Here is a 21,968-nt window from a genome sequence, read left to right as displayed (position 1 = left end):
AGACCTCCCCAGAACCCCCTCCACCAAACCTCACCTCTTGAGGGCAGACACCTTTTTGGGTGTCTTCCTCTTGAGTTTGGGCAGAGAGCGGTCCTGCTCAAAGCCCTTGTTGTCAAGGAGCTGTCTCATGGCGATGTTGGCCAGTTGCTCCATCAGCTTGAAGGTCTCGTTGATGTTGAGGAAGACCGAGAAGACGTGCTCAGCCACCCGCGTGCTCACCTTGACCGAGGAATGGAAGCATGAATGAAGGTTAGAGGGGTGTATGGATGGACAAAGAGACATTAAAGTGATGGTAACATGCAGTATAGTTGATATGATTTACAAGGCTCACCTTGACTGCATCGGGGAGGAGGAGCGTGGCGCTTTTCTCCAGCTGGGTGATGTCGGCCCAGCGGATCACTAGCTTGGCTGAGTGGGGAAGAAAGAGGGCGAGAGAGAGAAAGAGGGCGAGAGAGAGAGAAAGAGGGCGAGAGAGAGAGAAAAAGGGCGAGAGAGAGAGAAAAAGGGCGAGAGAGAGAGAAAGAGGGCGAGAGAGAGAGAAAGAGGGCGAGAGAGAGAGAAAGAGGGCGAGAGAGAGAGAAAGAGGGCGAGAGAGAGAGAAAGAGAGATGGTTGTATTTATACATTTTTGAGTTGCATAAGAGCTGATTGTTTGAAATATACACCACTTCATCTTAAAAATGACATTGTATCCACCCAGAAAAATATCAAGGGGTTGTACTATTTTTGGGGACTTCTGAAGGGTCTTCAAAAGCTATGCAAAAGCTATGAATAATCAGTAGGTAGTAGGTAGCATGCCAGTGGTCCCTACCTTCTTTCCCCAGCAGGTAAGAGTAGAAGCAGATGTGGTTGATGCTGAGGTAGAGCCAGCCCTGCCGGGGCACACGGCCCTTCCAGTAGCTACAGGAGTAGTAGTTGACCAGCTTCTCCTCTTCAGGCATGCCAAACAGCTTACGGAACGTACAGATGGCCTCCTTGAATTTGTCAGTGTCATCGTCCTCCTTCACGTCGTGGTTCTTGTTGTACTCGGCGATAATACCCTGGGGCAAGAGACCAATAGAGGGAGTGAGGGACTTTGAGACAATCAATAAAAGTTCAACAATTAATTTTCAAATAGAGATAGCTAGAAAGTGAGAGAGTGAGTGGCAGACAAAGTGAGAGAACTAAATAAATCTTATCTGGCTAGCTTTTGTAATCTATTCATTGAGTAAGAACTACTTCATCACCATACAGATACATACAGAATCTGATTTAGAGGCTGTGTCAGTAGCTGGACCTGTTCTTAGGTTACAATAGTAAATACAGCCGGGCTTTGTTATTTTGCCCCTGGCAGGAGTCATTTTGACAATACTAGTTTGACTACATGCTAGACTAATATTACACCTGGCATGACAAACATGTCACAGTCAAACGTCATACGTTCCAATGTCCAAACTGTCAAAATGAATTGCTGACAACCACCATTACTATTGTCACAAACACCATTACAAAGATTTGTGAAACTCCACAAACCCCACCATGCAACCCCTCTAAACACAACCAACCTTCCAAATCCCAGAGAAGTCCATACCGCTTCTTTAGAGACAAGCATCTGCTAAGTGACTCATATATACACTAAACAGTACCTGAACTTTGCCCTTGACAAAGGTAGTGATGTCATTCTCGTTCTCAAAGATGGACAGTGTCTGCAGGAGGTTCTGCTCCAGCCACTCCCAGTGTTCTGTGATCTCCTTACGGGAGCACCCTATGGAACGAGGGAGGGGAGAAGAGACGGAGGAGGAGGAGGAGACAGGGGTGCATCAGGGAACTTGATTACAAGAGGCTCCCAGGAGAATGTGGAGGCATGGAGTTTCACCCATTCCTCATTTTCTTTGAGACATTACAGCATGTCGACTGAGACGCTCCTCATCATTCTTACAATTGTATGCAAATGTAACATGTTTAGCATACTTGGAATCCAAACCTACTCTTCTGGATACTAAGTAGTATGGAGGTACATGATTCAGGATCAGTGACAGACAGACGAGGGGAGACAGTACAGACAGCAGTAACAAGCTGTTCAGACAGCTAATCAAGACTACTAGACACAACCCACCAGGCTGTAAACCTAGGTGTTATTTTAGACTGACCTAAAAAAATATATGTTTTTTTTGTTATATTTATTTAACAAGGCAAGTCTGTTAAGAACAAATTCTTATTTAAAATGACGGCCTAGCAACAGTGGGTTAACTGCCTTGTTCAGGGGCAGAACAACAGATTTTTACCCCGTCAGCTCAGGGATTCAATCTAGCCACCTTTCGTTTACTGGCCCAACACTCTAACCACTAGGCTAGAGCGTTGGGCCAATGAAGGCCCACATCAGAAATGTGACCAAATCAGCTTAGAAATATTGTCAAAGTGTGACCATTCCTCTGTCAAGCCCATACTGACTAATGCATGTTTTTATTACTGACAGGCTTGACTATTGCAATACACTCCTGTCTGGTCTCCCCCCTCAACAAAAAAAACATTGACCAGCTTTAATTAATTCAGAATGCAGCAGCACGTGTGCTTACAAAGGCCAGGAGGAGAGCACACACACACACACACACCACCTATTTTAAAGTCAATGCATTGGTAAGCCAGTTAGTTTTAGAGTGGATTTTAAAATTGCTTTATTGATTTTTAAAGCACTACGTGGGTTTGCACCTGAATACATGTCTGATATCTTAAAAGCATATGTGCCGGGTTGTCCCTCAGATCCTCTGTCACTGGCCTTTCAGCTGTTCTTAGGGTTCAGCTTTTACTTAGGGTTCTTTTAATCATATTCCCATATATAGTCACATGTAATTTAATACATTAGTCTCATGTGTACTGTTATTTTAAGTTCTCTTAAAAAAATGTATTGTCTTATTTGTATAGAAAACTTTGTTTTTATTTTTCTCACCTTTTATTTGTTAATCACTTTAAAACGCATCCTGTAAGACATGTGCTATATAAATGAAGTTTGATTAAATCTAGACAGCCCAGCCACTGACATTACTTGGCCATCCCCTCTGCTCGGCCTACATTTACTACCACACATATGGCGATAAGCTCATGGCTATAGCGCTATTGGCTAATTAGCTTCAGATATGTTACGATCCTACTTAAAAAGGTGAAATAATAATGCCCTGCAATACAGCACACCTTAAATTCAGGGAGAATTTTGAATAGTATTGGCAGGCAAATCCCTATTGGTGCTACTGTGGCTACTTGTTAGCAGCTACTTAGCGCTAGTGAAATCTGAGAGCCAGTCAAGGCAGAGCCTGCTAGCACAGAGACCTCAGTGTCCACTATCGTTAGAGGCCTCATCCGTCATCCATCTCCCCTTTAAGTAGCCCACTGCTGCTCATCTCTTAGCTACATTAGTGATGACGTCTGGCAGACAGACTGCTCCACGCTCCCTCTGTGCTGGAGGATAGGCGGATAGGGAGAGGGGAGGGAGGAGTGGTTGCCATTTCAAGGCCAGCCCTCAGGAGTCTTCTTCTCTGGGCTTCCATTTCAGAGAGGTAGAGGGTCTTCTCTCCTGTTTCTTTCCCCTACTCCTTTTTCCATATGGGAGCACTCACTAAGGCAAATACACATGCGCGTAGTCACACACTATTCAAAGTCCTCCAACACAACAGACTTTTCGATCCACCATCTCAGTTCATTTAAAAACAGAGCCATTGTTCATTACGTCTGGGGAGTATGGTTCTGAAGCCTCTCCTTACTTACACAATGATCCCTCTTTAAAAATAAATCCTTCCTTTCCCGTCCGCTAGTCATGGGTCCGTGGGATTGCATTATGGCTCCTCCAGAGTAGTAAATTATTTGTGTGACATAACTGCTCAAGGAAAGAGGAAGGTGAAGATTGGGTTTCTGTGATGTCACAAACCATTGTAACTAGCCAAAATAGGTGTGATGAGATAGCTCATTTGGTTGAGATCGTGTAAGTATCTTACATTTACAGCCCTGAGTTAACCTTTTAGCTTTTCCATATAGGACATTAGGGTGGTTAACCCTTTAACATGCAAAGAGAGAGTGTTAACAGATGAAGTAAGCAGATGTAATGTAAGCTTTACCATGCTAGCTAATTAACTAAAAAAAAGCATGACAGCTCCTCATATTTTGAGCGAATCACCATCGATTCCCATTCCTGGTATCCGTTTCCCCCCAGTCTAGCCCTTTAAGAGCAGTGGGCCATGATGTGATGCTTGGCATTTGCAGGAAGTGAGAACATGGTGCAGGAAGAGAGGGCCTTGTGTGGGAGGGGGGAGAGAAAGAAAGAAAGAGCGAGAGAGAACTATACACAGACACACACAGTACACACCATGAGCAATGATCCAGTAGATTAGGGAGTCAGGTGTCTGGTAAAGGATTCTGTAGGGGGCCACTCGAGCACTGGAGTCCAGCACCACGTCCAGTGTTCCCACCAACAGACCTGCGGTGGGAGGAGGAGGGAATACCGTGGGTTAGGGAGGGAGACATTGTGGGAAAATCATGATCGTCTATACAACATTGTTTGGACGTTGAATAGATAATGCATTGACTGTCTTGAGGATGGAAAATAAAACCTGTAAGTGATCCAAGAACTTAAAAAGCAAATACAAACAAGTCATGAATCCTCCCCCTAAAAAAATGACTTCAAAGCAAAAACCCAACAAAAGAGTTTATGTTTTAGCCCATTTCAGACACGTAACAAAGCACCCCTCCACCATGTGAGACAGCAGACCGTTCTGGGACATTAACCCTTGTTAGACCACTTATGCTCTCCTCAAAAGGCCCTTGATGGAGCCCTCCGGCGATGAGATCACCACTTATGAAATAGAGGGAGGAGGAAGGGGTATTTAGGGCTGACGGGCAGTTGTGGCTTTCCTGTCCTGACTGCTTCATGCCCAATTTATATTATAGGACCAAACCGAGCGACACAAACCAGGACTGTGCCCGTATCTACAAAGCATCTCAGAGTAGGAGTGCGGAACTCAGATCGGTTTAGCCTTTTAGATCGTAATTAGATAGGTTTATATGGACAGGTGGGGACCTGATCTTATATCAGCACTCCTACTCTGATACATTTAGTGGATGGGGTCTGGGCTGGCCTGGTTATACATCCACCATAGTTGCTGGAACTGTGCTGGAAAAGACACAGTGAAGAAATATCCCAGCCAGCACAGTACGGTTCAGGTTGGCACTAATGTGTGAATCTGGTATCAATGTTCTTGTATGGAGAAGTGGGGTGGATGGGCAGATGGCACAGAGCTCAGATTTCCCATGTGACAGATCGATGCGGAGAGAAGAAGGTGAGAGTAAAGTCACCTGGAATAAAAAGGACGAATCCCCTATAATCTAATGACCAGGGGATGAATCCCCTATAATCTAATGAACGAGGGAAGTGGAGAGATAGATGGACAGATTATGGACTCATGACAGCTGAAAGAAGCCAATAACTCCCGTCTCTTTTAAAGAGTTGTTTTATTACCCTAATGCTTCTCATCTCTGATACAGTAATAATACATGACTAGTGTCTAGCTACTGTCTATTGTAAACCACAAGATCATAAAATCAGAAGAAACTGGTACCACAATTTTAAAAAAATAAAGAGTGGAGGAAAAACATCTGAAGTGATGAATATGCTAGTCTTGCTAAAGGCCTTTTGTTGTGAATAGTGATAAGTCTCGTTTTTTTATGCCTTGGGGTCTAACATGTCATCAAAGTTTGAGTGGAAATGACACTCCTTTTCCAACAAACTCAACCTTTGATAGAAAGAAGCTTTTTGGCTGCCATATTCCACAGTCGCCCTGAAACCTTATTCCCGGTGCGGGAATTTTACCATTGCCACGACAGCTTCTTGCCAGTCACACAGACCGAGATAGACGAAAAGAGCGATGTGGGGAGAGAGGGGGACAGAGACAGACAGGGAGAGAGACAGACATGCAGAAAGGGAGCAAGAGAAACCAAAACAGCCAGTCTGGATGATATTCTTCCCTCCATACATAATGTCTGCTGGAGGACTTCTGGGACACCACTCATTTATTCTTCCCTCCATACATAATGTCTGCTGGAGAACTTCTGGGACACCACTCATTTATACTTCCCTCCATACATAATGTCTGCTGGAGGACTTTTGGGACACCACTCATCTATTCTTCCCTCCATACATAATGTCTGCTGGAGGACTTTTGGGACACCACTCATTTATACTTCCCTCCATACATAATGTCTGCTGGAGGACTTCTGGGACACCACTCATTTATACTTCCCTCCATACATAATGTCTGCTGGAGGACTTCTGGGACACCACTCATTTATACTTCCCTCCATACATAATGTCTGCTGGAGGACTTTTGGGACACCACTCATCTATTCTTCCCTCCATACATAATGTCTGCTGGAGGACTTCTGGGACACCACTCATTTATACTTCCCTCCATACATAATGTCTGCTGGAGGACTTTTGGGACACCACTCATTTATACTTCCCTCCATACATAATGTCTGCTGGAGGACTTCTGGGACACCACTCATTTATTCTTCCCTCCATACATAATGTCTGCTGGAGGACTTTTGGGACACCACTCATCTATTCTTCCCTCCATACATAATGTCTGCTGGAGGACTTCTGGGACACCACTCATTTATACTTCCCTCCATACATAATGTCTGCTGGAGGACTTCTGGGACACCACTCATTTATTCTTCCCTCCATACATAATGTCTGCTGGAGGACTTCTGGGACACCACTCATCTATTCTTCCCTCCATACATAATGTCTGCTGGAGGACTTCTGGGACACCACTCATTTATACTTCCCTCCATACATAATGTCTGCTGGAGGACTTCTGGGACACCACTCATTTATACTTCCCTCCATACATAATGTCTGCTGGAGGACTTCTGGGACACCACTCATTTATACTTCCCTCCATACATAATGTCTGCTGGAGGACTTCTGGGACACCACTCATCTATTCTTCCCTCCATACATAATGTCTGCTGGAGGACTTCTGGGACACCACTCATCTATTCTTCCCTCCATACATAATGTCTGCTGGAGGACTTCTGGGACACCACTCATTTATACTTCCCTCCATACATAATGTCTGCTGGAGGACTTTTGGGACACCACTCATCTATTCTTCCCTCCATACATAATGTCTGCTGGAGGACTTCTGGGACACCACTCATTTATACTTCCCTCCATACATAATGTCTGCTGGAGGACTTCTGGGACACCACTCATTTATACTTCCCTCCATACATAATGTCTGCTGGAGGACTTTTGGGACACCACTCATCTATTCTTCCCTCCATACATAATGTCTGCTGGAGGACTTCTGGGACACCACTCATTTATACTTCCCTCCATACATAATGTCTGCTGGAGGACTTCTGGGACACCACTCATCTCCACTAGCTTTTCTAATGAAGACATCTGAACACAATTACATCTCTGGGGCTCCATTTCTCTCTCCCTCCTGTTCTCTCTCTTTTAATTCTATGCAGGGCGCAATAAAAGGTTAGGGCGAATTCAATGAGAAGTGCTTAAATAATGATTAAAGGCAAATAGATAATTAATATATCATTAACATATTAATTGAATATGATAAAAAAATGGCTGTAAATATCAGAGTGGGCCTTTAAGAGGCAGTTAGGGCAATTCAGGTTTCACACTGGATGGTCGTAAACAATATGGCCGTCGGTTCTGACAGGTGTAAGGGCTTGAGATTTCCCATCTGAACTAGGCCTATACTTGTAGTTGCACTCACCGTGAACAAAACCCAACAGACAAACTTTCAACTGTATCTTCACATTAGTCACCATTGATAAGGTTACTGTACAGTTATATATATTTGTTTTTTAAGTGATAACTGCAATGACAACGCAGAACAAAAACAGAGGTACAGTACGAAATCACAGAAACAGAAAATAAACTAGATGGGAGAGAACAGAACAGCTTGGCCGATATGCAAAAGGTTTGTGTGTTAGCCTCCATTTCAAAGGGTTAGCACAGACACCAAAGCAGTTGTTGTTACTTTGGGGCTGGCTAATGCAAGGATACAGGATCTGGGCCTTTCTGACAAACATGTTGTGGGCATAAAAGGACATTTTCAGTTTCAAACTTTAATCGGTTGTTTCTGTTGAACAGTGTTAAGTCCAGTTCTGCACCCCCAGGGTTGCACATATTTGGTCTAGCCCAGCACTGACACCACATTCAGCTAAGAACATGAGTTGACTAGTTGGGCTGGAACAAAATGTGCAACCATGTGGGTTACCTCAAGACATGGAGTTGCAGAACACTGAACAAATACCTGTGAAGCACCTCTCAGTTGGATAGGCAGGGCATGACCTGAACCCAGCGGTGTTGCAGGGATGTGTGTTAGGGGTTAACACAGGAAGCACAGGTGTCAAGCACAACAAAAGAGACCACTGACGAGTGAGACCCACAACATCCTGTGACTTCTGCGACTGCATGCAACCTACAGCTCAAACCTCGCACTCCAAATAAGTTGCACAGTTAAGATATCAACAGCAATGGAGAGGATTAGTATGCACGGTATTTTATGAAGAAGGAATTAGTGCACCCTACAGGGCTACTTTTCCTGCTTTCACCCTCAGAACACATGATCCAACACCATGCTATAATAACAAGAGTTAATATGAGCTACTGTACTGTGGTGTTTTGTAATGGTGAAGAGAAGGCGGACCCCAGACCTATAGCCTAGTGTTGACCCTTTAATCCATAACATGAACTTTGGGAAACCACACATATGTTCCTATACATTTGAATGTACTTTCACCACCCCACGCGCAACACACACACACACACACACACACACACACACACACACACACACACACACACACACACACACACACACACACACACACACACACACACGACCAAAGAAAAACAAGATGTACAGAAACTAAGCTCCAATGATGAGAAATGCTGCCTTTGTTGTGGGTGGGGATGGACAGAAACGAGTCTAAGTGTACATACAGTAGACTGGAGAACAGACCAGCATCATGTGATGTTTTGGACTTTTTATAGATTGGAGAAGCCAGGAAACAAGGTCAGAAGCTGGGCTGCCTATTGTTACTTAGCAAAGCTCCATTCTCTGTTCAGTTGAGACAGCTAGTTCCTACTTTCCACTCAAGAGTGGGAAAAAAAACATCTTTGAGCAAAAGCAATCGGTTTTCCTCTCCTTTTCATCGGTCTCCATCCTGCTTTCTGTTGGGTCTATTTCAGTGTTTCATCTGGAAAACTGTATAGCAGTGGAGGAGAAGTTCCGATGGGGATTGAAGGAAGGGTCCCACCCTTGCTTTGGGGGTCTGGGTTCCCTGCCAGATAATTTTTATGGAGGACTGAGAAGCTCAGTACTGGTGACTTATTAAAAACGGTCTTTCTACTCCAAAAATGAACAAAAATACAATTATCCTGACACCATCTAAAATATAACTTCCACATCCAGCAATTAGCACAATAACACATGTAAAATTATTTTGAAAAAAATATTTTGACATATTGGACAATGCATATAGTCTATGCATGGTCCATATTATCAGGTATGCTATTAGCAATAAGCATTATCACCTGTAGCACAACTGATGCAGAGAAGAGCAAATAAATGGGTAGTCCCATGCTTCAGCCTGTCTGCAGTTACCCTATTTGGCTAATCATTAGCCAATTATTTTAACTAGTTATTATGCATAAACACAGTGAATATAATGTAGAGCTAGCTACCTGTTAGGGTAACCCAGGGTAACACCCCCCCTTCCTGTACTTGAGGTAGGGTGGTGTTTTACCTCAGAGCTATCATACAATTGACCAGTGTTACATTTATCCCAAATATCCCCCATGCACTAAAAAATGCCTGGTGCAGTTCTTGCATATTTAGGAGTTGAGAAATACACATGCATCGACTGCTTGTCAGAATGCATGCTTCCCTCCTTATGGCACTTGTAACCTGAATGTGCCATGAGAATAATGTGTATCTTGCATAGAACACACAAAAACAAGCCGACTATAAAATATTAACTATTGTACTATGGAGTTACCCGATTTTTATATTCATGACTTGTTTGTTTGCAGAGGAAAAGTACATGTGGACAGTTCTAGCATTGGCAGAAATATTTTCTCATGTTCCATATTTTTTGGGACGTGGCAGTAATGATTTTACTGTGGAGCAGCACCACAGCAAAATGACTACAGCGGAAACACTGGTCTATATTCTCCCAAGTACTGACACAGCACCTAATCACCCCACTGGCTGAGAATCAATATTGTTTCAAATAACAAGAACCTGATACGAAGTAACACCATACATGTTATTTTAAGTCATGTTTCTCTAACCTAACCCCCTGTAACACAGCTGTAGTGTTATTCCTTTTCTTCTTTCCCAAGCCTCAATGTGTACCTCCAGGTCAGAGGTCACCAGATAAGATAGGTGACGTAAAGCAGCAGATGATAGTGTGGGTAATGTTCGATGGTCAAAGAGGTCGATGGTTAGAAGTCTAGTCCAAGTGTCTATTGAGGGCGATGTCATCAGGTCTACGTGATGTTAGTCACCCAACACATGTAGGCCTAGTAGAGTTTCAGGTCATAATGACTCCAAAATGTCACACTATTGTGAAATGTTAGGTACTATAGGTTAGCTTATTGTCCCTTGGATAGTGTCATTTTTGCAGTGAAATATGGTGAATAAACTCCAATCCAACATTTGGGGTGGAAGGTAGCCTAGCAGTTAGAGCATTGGGCCAGCACCCGAAAGGTCGCTAGTTCTAACTCCCGAACCGACAAGGTGAACAATCTGCCCATGTGCCCTTGAGCAAAGCATTTAGCCCAAATTGCTCCAGTGTCACCGTAGATAATGGCAGACCGTGGCAGAGACACCACTCTCCGAGGGGCTCTCAAGGAGAGTGGGGATATGCAAAAACAAACATTTCCAATTCACATGCGTATTAATACACAATTGTCCAAGTGGGAAATAGAACAAATATAAGCACCTACCAAATTACCATCGTCAACATTTCACAATTGAAGCTTGACATTTTTCAAATCTTAGGACTTAAGATTGATTTTAGGGGAACTAGTCATCTATAATGAAACTGTACTATATTTTCTGTTTCTCAGTCTCTATAAATCAATTAAATCAAAAAAAGTGCTAATGTTGACTTTTCCTCATATCAAGTAGCCTCATAAATATGGCTTAAATCAAAAAGCGTTGGCCCTGGTGCCCTTCCATATGGCCCAGGAGGACCAGGTGCTCGCTTGGCTTTCTCTGCCCGCTGAAAAGGGGTGTTTACTGGGCAGTGCCAGTCATTGTGCCCAGGCTCTCTCTTCTCCTCAGCAGGCCAACTGGCACACCACACGGTCCGCTCAGTATTCACATAACAATGACATCATCACATATCACCACCGCACGCTTTGTGTCGCTATCCCGAGACAATAGGGAGAGGCAGAGCGTTGGTTCGGGGGCTAACTTTCAGTCGCTGGCATGCGGGAAAAAATAATATCTCCGTCCTTCAGTAAAATGTCAGCGAAATGTCTTGTTGCTGACCAATGAAGTGAGATACTTCCAGGCCATTTTGGCTCCCCTTGTCATATTCATTACTGGCTGGCTGGCACTGAAGAGGGAGTGACTGACTGGCACTGAGGACAGCAGCACACAGTTCAACTCTCTTTGACCCACCATGACTGCGTCGGCCAGTCTAGTCAAAGCAGGGCTATAGATATATCCATCCAGATATCCATCCAGAGTCAAAGACTTGGACTGAATCTACTGTACCTAAAATGAACCCGACTGACTTTAACTGATCATGTTCTATCCTTTTTTTTAACAAGGTAGCATCATTCGTAACCCATTTTCATATTTTTGGATTCTCAGTTGCGATGAATTCAACAGACAGACTGAATCCAGGTCAGCCTGATTGGGATGGCACCCTATGCCCTACATAATGCACTACATTTGACCAGATCCCCGGTCAAAAGTAGTGCACTACATAGGAAATAGTGCACCATTTCAGATGCAGACACAGTCGCCACCACCTATGGTCCTAAAATGATTGCTCCTCCCTGATGTAGCAGTCCTCCTAGTGACTGTGGACTAATTTGGATGGAGTGAGTGAAGTAGAAGAGGAGGAGATGAGTAGAGAAAGGAGAGGGAGAGATGATTCAGCATGTACTACTCCTGCCGGGAAGAAAGAGTGTGCCTTTGCTCTGCGTGTCTCCTTGTGTATGGGTTGTCTCGGTGGCATTCAAAATTCAGTACGGGGAATGACACATCAGCCATTTTAACATTCCCTGGGCGTGCTGGGCTCTAATCAATCACAGGTTCATTTCCATTTAATGGAGCCTTTTAACGGTCCCAAGTGCTGGAATTTGTCTTCCCTGTCAGGGGAGATGTGTCCAGCCTTATGTTAGCTAGCTAGTAGCCTAATGAGATTACAATTGGAGTGAACTAAGCACAGTCAATGATTATCTATTTAACAAATCTATGCATTTCTTTCCTTGTTTTGTTAATGGTTTAAAGGGTATATAGAAGGCTTACTCTTTGCAACAATATTAGTTACAATTTTCCAGGATCACCTAAAGTACAAGGCCTACATAAATAGCCCAGATCTTGGGATGCTGATCAATAGGGTACATTAGCTGCTGAATGCCCACTATCTCCATTGTATGTAGTTCTATGGGAGGAGGTCCATAAACGTACAACAATGGCCCTATGACTATTCTGAGCTTAAAACCTCATTCAGATAAAATGACACCTGCATTTGTCTAGTTATAGTAGCTCTCGAGTGGCACAGCAGCCTAAGGCACTGTATCTCAATGCTAGCGGTGTCACTACAGACCCTGGTTTGATCCCGGGGTGTATCACAACCGTCTGTGATCGGGAGTCCCATAGGGCGGCACCCTTGGCGTCAATCCGGGTTATGGGAGGGTTTGGCCATCATTGTAAAATAAGAATTTGTTATTAACTGACATGCCTAGTTAAATAAATAAAATATAGTAGTAGAGGCTATTAGGGTCACGTGTCTATTCATTCATACAGGTCTACATCCCTTCATGCCATTGTCACCCCTTTGATACCGAGTGACCTGACCCCAATCCCTCCCTACGCATGCAATCTTCTCTCCATCACTAAACATGAATAATCTCCCAAACCAAGCGAGAGACCCGGCCAATTTGTCTTGGCACTGCTTGCACACCAGCTGTAATAGCGTTAAATAATCCTAGCCACGTATATCTGAACTCGACGATGGAACATTCGTGGAGTTGAGCTATGCTTGGCTACAATAATCCATGATTTGGAGACGAGGAGAGAGACGCAGAGCAGAGACAGTTATATGTATCTCACCCGCTAGTCCTCCTCTGCCGTCCCCGTGGCCCTTGCGTTTCTGGAGGATGAAATAGGGATTTGCTCGCTCGGTTATCCACAACGCACCCGCCTGCAACACCTCTTCAGGGTGCACCCACATCTTCGTCCAGTTGATTCTAAAAGCACATCAAATCCAGCTGATTCAGGCGGTGTCTGTCAAATGAACTGGAATGCTGATTCGGTCTATCCAGTGGCTGAGACTCGATGCAGGTCCACCGAATAACGAGTACAATTGGACAACGACAACTTGGTTGCAGTGTAGGTATAGAACTATGACAGCATAAAGACACAATTTATTCGCTAAAAACACGCAAAAATAAAATACGCTCTCCAAACATCATGCAAAAATGGTGTGCAATACACTCAGTGGATCTCAATTACTAGGTGGCACAATAAAGCGGGTATCGCATTAAAACAACCGAATCTGACAGATTTCTGTAGGGATGGATCTGAGAGCGACACTTCGGTTCGGTCTTTGTTGTTTATTATCTGTGTTGTAACCGCTGTCAGGTGGATATCGATGCCGCCGACGAGTCCTCGTTCATCGGTCGCCAGATATTTCAGAATGAGCGATGGTTGGACGCTAATTAATGTGCCCACAAGCACGTTATATCCATTAGGCTATTTACAACCTACTATCCAACATATATGTATGCTGCCTGCCTCCTCATCGAACAACAATGTAATTTAACGCAACCCACTCTCTACCGCCGCTACCGCACAGCTCCGTATCAACAACACGCGTCACAGAGTGGCCACATCGTTACGTCAACTTTGTGGGAGGTGGTTGCATAATTATAGCCTGGGCCCTACGTGGTAATAAAGTATGAATTCAAATGACTAAAGTTGTTCATCGATATGACTTGGCTACTGTTTACAAATACCAGGTGTCGAAGCTGTCTTCAGGAGCAAAGCAGTCACTGCCGGCTCTCTCTCTTGCATTTGTTGTTTTTGCCACCTGTTACCAATTAGTGGATCAATTGTAATGGTTTCCATGGTTTCTTTCATCTGTACTTTTCTCTTTAATGCAAATATCATCAAAGCAATTTTATAAGCAAATACAATTGCCATAACTTACACCTATGTCCAGTGGGTAGCCTATAGGGGTTTTACAATGACATGCCACACACATTTGGGATTTCTTAAAAACTTGAGAAGGGGGTGTTTAAGAATGAAAAAGTTGAATTTGTAAATTCCCAGTTAGTCAGAAGGCTGAAAAGGTACACGAAAATCATATCCAGTTTCAAACATCAGTTCCTTCAACACCACACACCCACAAACCTGTCAGACATGAGTCAACAAATGTTTGTGTGTCAACAAACAAATATGTGGTAAATATGTGGGAGTTGATGGAGATAGAAATGGTTTATATTCCACAACGTCTCTCCGTCTACAGTATATGGTCCATGGTCTGCTAAAGGCCTGTATTTAACTGTGCTTGTTTATATATATACATATATATATATATGTGTGTGTGTGTGGGTTTAGCTTTGCTGAACTGACTGCACTTTAAGGTTTCACAGCTTCCATCGACGCGTGGGAGACCTTGTCTGAGGTTGCTCGACTTTCCCTCGACAGACCACATTAAGTAAAAGGGATTCGGAGCTGCAGAGACGAGACCGATGTCGCTATACTTTCTGTTGTTGTCGGTTCAGACTGAGGCTGAAGGTAGGGACAAGCAGATGTGCATAGTGCACTATTTGTTTTTACCCTCCACCTATTCACCAGTAACCACAGTGGGGTTATGTCAGGGGCTCTGTTCAGTCAGTGTTTGTGTACATAGTCTGGAGGAACAGTTTCATCCACAGATGTGGGGGATGGAAACTTGACATTTAGGACTAACAAACAAACCCACTGACATAATGCCGACTCAAAGGGACCCCCTAAATACGTGTACTTGAGTTCACAAGATCGAATTTCCAACTGAACTTTACTCTGTTCTCTTTTCTTTCCTAAAGATACCTTTTGCACTCTTCCACTAGATCGAAAAGTCCCTCTTAGTTTCACCCTGTTTCATCTACAAAACTTCTTGTGTTTTTAGCCTCAACTTTCATTCTGATATCGCTCAAAAGCACCTTAAATCTAGGGCAGGATTCAAGTGAGGCTTACCTTTCTGCCATTTAGTGGGCAGAGGGGCAAATTCATTCATAATTGGATTAGGTTGATGTGTAGAGTTGATTAAATGTTATGCTGCACAAAAATAAATAACACATTTTTCTAAACTAATCCAACCAGTTAGTTAGATTTTTTAATCCCATTACTGAAATAGTTGTCATTTTAAATGGCTTAGACTTCCATCTCCTACTGAGACAAGCTCTCCTGACAGAGATGGGGATTTCTTCAATGTTTTTTACTGTCAGGCAGACATCAGGGATTGAGGCTTTCAAGCTTCACTCTCAGTCCCAGTTGAGTTAAACCCTTCATGGTTGAGTTGATCGTGGAGAGCTGCTTTCTGCTTGGCAGTAGGGCCTTCCTCCCTGCCTTCTCTTACCATCACAGAACCAAAACAGAACTATCTGTTCCATAGCTTTGCATCTAACACATCCTCATATCCCCATTTTAGAAGCAGTCCTTCCCTTAAAAAAAACAGAAGCAGAACTGAAACAAGGGTTCCCATTCTAAGGAAATGTTCCTTTTCCTCTCCTTGTTCTGTTGTGAGCTGCCAAAACCCCGAAATCAAGACAGTGGTGCTACGGTAAACACTCCTTGAAGGAGAAAACACCTAAAGTAAGGATTTCCTCAGTATATAACTGAATAAGGAAAGGGGAAACCTGGTCAGCTGCACAACTGAATGCATTCAACCCAAATGTGTCTTCCGCATTTTACCCAACCCCTCTGAATCAGAGAGGTGCAAGGGGCTGCCTTATCCCATGTCATCGGCACAGTTGTTGTTTAACTGCCTTGCTCAAGGGCAGAAGACCAGATTTTTCCATCTTGCCGACTCGGGATTTAAACCAGAGACCATTCAGTTACTGGCCCCACACTCTTAACTGCTGGGCTACCTGGGCACCCCAGAATAGCATAGTTAGTGTATGTCATATTTAGGCTATTACTAGGGTGTAGGCAGTGGTGTAAAGTACTTAAGTACAAATTCTTTAAAGTACTAGGTTTTTGGGGTACTTAACTATTTATATTTTTGACAACTTTCACTTTTACTTAACTACATTCGTAAAGAAAATAATGTACTATTTTCTCCATTAATTTTCCCTGACATCCAAAAGTACTCGTTACATTTTGAACGCTTAGCAGAATAGAAAAATTGTCCAATTCACGCACTTATCAAGAGAACACGTGGTCATCCGCCTCTGGCTATCATTACATTTTCAAAACAAGAAAATGGTGCCACCTGTTTTGCGTAATATAATGAATTTGAAATTATTTATACTTATACTTTGACTTTTGATGTTTAAGTATATTTGAGCAGTTACATTTACGTTTGATACTTAAGTATAATCAAAACCAAATAGTTTTAGACTTTTACTCAAGTAGTTTTTTACTGGGTGACTTTCACTTTTAATTGAGGAACTTTCTATTTTAAGGTATCTATACTTTAACTTAAGTCTGACAACTGCTACTTTTTCCACCACTGCTGTATGCCACACCTACATCAAAAAGGGCCGTTTATTTTTAGTCATTGACAGATTCGTTCCACATTCAAAGAATGAAGGGGGCTTTTGAGAAATGGAGAAGACCACATGCAGATCAAACGGGTCGAATAGTGTAGCCTATAAGATGATGTGTTATCGTTGTTGTCTGTATTATTACCTCTAACTAGTGGTGGAAAAGGTATCCAATTGTCATAATTCTGTAAAAGTAAAGATAGCGTAATAGAAAATTCCTAATTAAAATTCCTGGCCTTCTAGGCAGAGTTGCAAAGAAAAAGCCCTATCTCAGACTGGCCAATAAAAATAAAAGATTAAGATGGGCAAAAGAACACAGACCCTGGACAGAGGATCTCTGCCTAGAAGGCCATCCCGGGGTCACCTCTTCACTGTTGATATTGAGACTGGTGTTTTGCGGGTACTATTTAATGAAGCTGCCAGTTGAGGACTTGTGAGGAGTCTGTTTCTCAAACTAGACACTCTACTGTACTTGTTCTCTTGCTCAGTTGTGCACCGGGGCCTCCCACTCCTCTTTCTATTCTGGTTAGAACCAGTTTGCACTGTTCTGTGAAGGGAGTAGTACACAGTATTGTACGAGATCTTCAGTTTCTTGGCAATTTCTCGCATGGAATAGCCTTCATTTTTCAGAACAAGAATAGACTGATGAGTTTCAGAAGAAAGTTATTTGTTTCTGGCCATTTTGAGTCTGTAATCAAACCCACAAATGCTGATGCTCCAGATACTCAACTAGTCTAAAGAAGGCCAGTTTTATTGCTTCTTTAATCAGGACAACAGTTTTCAGCTGTGCTAACATAATTGCAAACAGGTTTTCTAATGATCAATTATCCTTTTAAAATGATAAACTTGGATTAGCTAACACAACGTGCCATTAGAACACAGGAGTGATGGTTGCTGATAATGGGCCTCTGTACGCCTATGTAGATATTGCATTAAAAAAATCTGCCGTTTCCAGCTACAATAGTAATTTACAACGTCTCCACTGTATTTCTGATCAATTTGATGTTATTTTAATGGACATTTTTTTTGTTTTTCTTTAAAAAACAGGGACATTTCTAAGTGACCCCAAACTTTTGAACAGTAGTGTAAGTATTCACACCCCTGAGTTAATACATGTTAGAATACCCTTTGACAGTGATTGCAGCTGTGCGTATTTCTTGGTAAGTCAGAGCTTTGCACCCCTTGTCTGTACAATATTTGAAAGAAAATTACATTTCTTCAAGCTCTGTCAAGTCGATTTAAGTCAAAACTCCGGAACATTCAATATATTGACTTGGTAAGCAACTCTAGCGTATATTTGGCCTTGTGTTTTAGGTTATTGTCCTGCTGAAAGGTGTAACAATGTGCACTGAGAGTCGGGAAGCAAGTTCAGGGAGTGAGTGTTAAGAAAATAAAGGGAACATAATACTAAACAAGAAACCTTAACAGCACACAGACATGAAACAGAAACAATGATGAACCTTTCGCCGGTTTCCTGCGATTCACCAGTGATCCGGTGAAGGCATGAAAGCCCGACGGGCCGGCTGTAGCAGGGGAGCCTGGCGATCCAGCTGAGGCTTGAGAGCCTGACGAACCGGCGGAGGCTGGGGAGCCTGGCGATCTGTCTGAGGCATGCAAGCCTGTAGCAGCTCCCGGACACGAAGTCCTTCCCACATTCCCGCTTCCCTTAGGTGAGGCGTCATTTTGTAACAATGTGCGCTGAGACGGGAACCAAGTTCAGGGAGTGAGTGTTTTAGTAAAATAAACGGCACATAATACAAAACAAGAAACCGAAACAATGACGCATGGGGAAGGAACCAAAGGGAGTGAGATATATAGGGAAGTGATGGAGTCCAGATGAGTCTGACGATGCGCAGATGCGCGTAACGAAGGTGGGCGACATAACGAGCAGCCTGGTGACCTAGAGGCCGGAGAGGGAGCACACGTGACAAAAGGTTAATTTGTCTCCCAGTGTCTGTTGGAAAGCAGACTGAACCAGGCTGTCCTCTAGGATTTAGTCTGTGCTTAACTTTATTTCTAACGTTTTTACCCCTTTTTCATGATACCCAATTGGTAGTTACAGTCTTGTCCCATCGCTGCAACTCCCGTACGGACTCGGGAGAGGCAAATGTGGAGAGCCATGCATTCTCCGAAACACGACCCTGCCAAGCCGCACTGTTTCTTGACACACTGCTCGCTTAACCTGGAAGCCAGCCGTACCAATGTGCCGGAGGAAACACTGTACAACTGGCGACCGTGTCAGCGTGCATGCGCTGTGTTTGAAATTCACTGTTCAACTAAGGGACCTTACATATAATTGTATGTGTGGGGTACAGAGATTAGGTAGTCATTCAAAAATCATTGTAGCCCTTTCCTGCAGTCAATGACCAAAGCACCCTATTGGCCTCATGGGTGGAATGTTATTAATATGATTCATAGTTTTATTAATACATATATTTTTTAAACAGACAAATGACATTGTTTCTACAGTTTTGTTATATTTCAGTCTTCTGTGATGTATATAAAGTCTAATATTGGGATGCAAAATCAAAATGTAATACATCAACTCTATATCTGACATGGTATAGGTGACTTTTTTAAAGCTCATAACCATGTCTGTGAGGTATATACTTTGTTTCAATGTAGATTTGTTTAAGACTACCAATAATCACTGTGACCCTGATTTATCCCACTAAAGTATTAAACACTATTATTGCACATAGTGAGTCCATGCAACCTACTGTATTCTGTGATTTAAGCACATTCTTATTCCTGAACTTATTTAGGCTTACCATAAGAAAGGGGTTGAATACTTATTGACTCAAGACATTTCAGCTTTTCATATTTAATTGATTAGTAATATATATATATATATATATAATTCCACTTTGACATTACGGGGTTATTTTGTGTAGGTGCTGTAACCACCACAAAGTATCATGAGATGGCTCAAACAGGAACTGTGCTGTTGTTGATGTGTTCTGTGTCATTCTGTGTTCTGAGTCATTTCCTTAAAGTTCCCCCATGTCTCTGATACCAACATAATGAATGTCAGCTAGCTGTCAGCTACTGCAAGAGATATATATTTCACAATATGTTTACTATTACCAAGGCACCTGACCACTGACTGAGGGCCAAATTCATACGGTCTTGTACAAATACTGCACTGTGGGTTTGATTGAATTGACTCCAAAAGTATTACGTCAATAGTTTTACATCTTGGCAAATCCAGATCAAATGGAATAGATTTGGTCATTTCATATGTGGTGGCAATGGCATTAAATACTTTAGGTTTCCTACTTCAAAACGGTAAGGAAAGTGATTAGATGGAGACATGGCCTAGTTATTTCCAGTGAAATCTCCCTTCCCAAGGCTGTGCTGTGGAAATGCAACGACCTGTCACCTTATTACTGTACAAAAATACTCTCTAGAGGAAATATACCATCTCATCTGACCTCGTGTAGGTTTACTGTATCTATCTCCATCTGTCCATATGAACACAATGGTGTGTGTGTGTAGGCTACTGTACTAAACAACAGTCTGTCATTCTCAGATCCTCCTGGTATCCAGCCTCGTCCAGAAACGTGTTCACGAAATATGTGGTCAATCAGATTTTTCTCAGAAGCACATGTTGTTTTATGGCTACATTTCTCCATGTTTCATAAAACGTTTGTTACGAGTCTTGTGTTCAAATCTAACTCCATATGGATAACTTGCTGTATTTTGGGCGTTCAGAATAATTACACATCAATAGTGGCAATGCAACAAGCCTGAGACTGTATGGCTCGGTTCCAATATCCACACTAACATATCTCTTAGCATGAAGCCCTATTCGGCATGCATTCAGGTGGTATGCTAGTGTGGATTTACCCAGAGCCACCTCAACACTGCTGTAGACCCCCCGGCTGGTCAGATGCCCTAACATGATAAGTTTGACACTTAGAAATACTTATTGAACCTTCCAGAATACAGTTCAATGCATATAATAATATACTGCCTCTGTTCATGGGGTTGCTGTTTACACTAAAATCCATAGAGCAGGGTTTCTGATTCATAGTTTGTGTGTGTGTGATATCTGTTAGCCCTCGTCATGTATTGTACATGTTCCTGGGTCTAATTATACCTGCTTATCACACAAACTGTATGTACATGTAGTATATACTATTGTTCATTATATGTCACTTTATTCCTAGTTGTATGTACACATCTACCTCAATGACCTCGTACACCTGCACATTGACTCGGTACTGGTACCCCGGGTATATCGTTACTCATTGTGTATTTATTATTTGTTTTATTATTATGTGTTTTTCTTTCTTTCTCCATTGCTGCTAAGTGAAGGGCCCGTAAGTAAGCGCTTCACTGGTGGTCTACACCTGTTCTTTACAAAGAGTGTGACAAATAACATTTGATTTGAGTTTATGTGAAACTATTATTAGACTGCATTAATCTAGACTTCCTTTCATTGTAAATAATGTGATTAATTGGGACGTATATAGGGCCTATGACGCACTCATCCTGTATTCTCTCTTCCAAAGGCTAGCATGATGATGGACATGTAGTAGGATACAGTGCTCTCTTGAGGTCAACTTGAAGAACTGCTTGCAATATGTAATCACAATATTTACCCAGCAGAGGGCAATGTTTAATCGATTACAGGTCACAGACCCACAGCTATGATCATGTTATTCTTCTGCAATGTGTCTTGACAATATTAAGCTCTAATTCGAAACACCCAATGTATTTTTGCGTGTGGGGGGGTATATATATATATATATATACACCCGGTAGTGTATATATATTTGTTTTTTTTTACTAACAACTTTGGTGGGCAAAAATAAATAATTCGCGGTCGCCTATTGCCGATCCCTGTATAGGCGAACACTAGCCTTTATTATGGGGGACAGGTTCGACTATATTCGTGATCCCCGCCTTGGTCACATGTTTAGAAAGCTTGTCCAGCGCGCACAGCTGACTGACAACAACAT

The 21,968-nt window shown here is 42.6% G+C and overlaps 1 protein-coding gene across 2 annotated transcripts in view; it reads right to left on the bottom strand.

Moving 5' to 3' along the window:
• The window catches only part of LOC139419037 (TBC1 domain family member 9-like), a 29,262-nt gene extending 15,128 nt beyond the window's left edge, over positions 1 to 14,134 (bottom strand). Inside the window, exons 1-6 of one of the 2 annotated variants that reach the window (XM_071168894.1) lie at positions 13,361 to 14,134; positions 4,333 to 4,443; positions 1,625 to 1,743; positions 811 to 1,039; positions 332 to 408; positions 35 to 219 (exon numbers count right to left, since the gene is read on the bottom strand). In XM_071168894.1, coding sequence (XP_071024995.1) covers positions 35 to 219; positions 332 to 408; positions 811 to 1,039; positions 1,625 to 1,743; positions 4,333 to 4,443; positions 13,361 to 13,481 — 842 coding nt within the window. In that variant the 5' untranslated portion in view covers positions 13,482 to 14,134. Of the gene's footprint in view, positions 1 to 34; positions 220 to 331; positions 409 to 810; positions 1,040 to 1,624; positions 1,744 to 4,332; positions 4,444 to 13,360 lie in introns of those variants that run through there. The other variant, XM_071168895.1, reaches the window with a different exon arrangement.
• Between the last annotated feature and the right edge of the window lie 7,834 nt (positions 14,135 to 21,968).

This window comes from Oncorhynchus clarkii, chromosome 10, assembly GCF_045791955.1.
Source record: "Oncorhynchus clarkii lewisi isolate Uvic-CL-2024 chromosome 10, UVic_Ocla_1.0, whole genome shotgun sequence".
Classification (NCBI taxonomy): Eukaryota; Metazoa; Chordata; class Actinopteri; order Salmoniformes; family Salmonidae; genus Oncorhynchus; species Oncorhynchus clarkii.
Note: the sequence above shows the minus strand (reverse complement) of the source record. Positions and strands in the feature narration are given on the sequence as shown.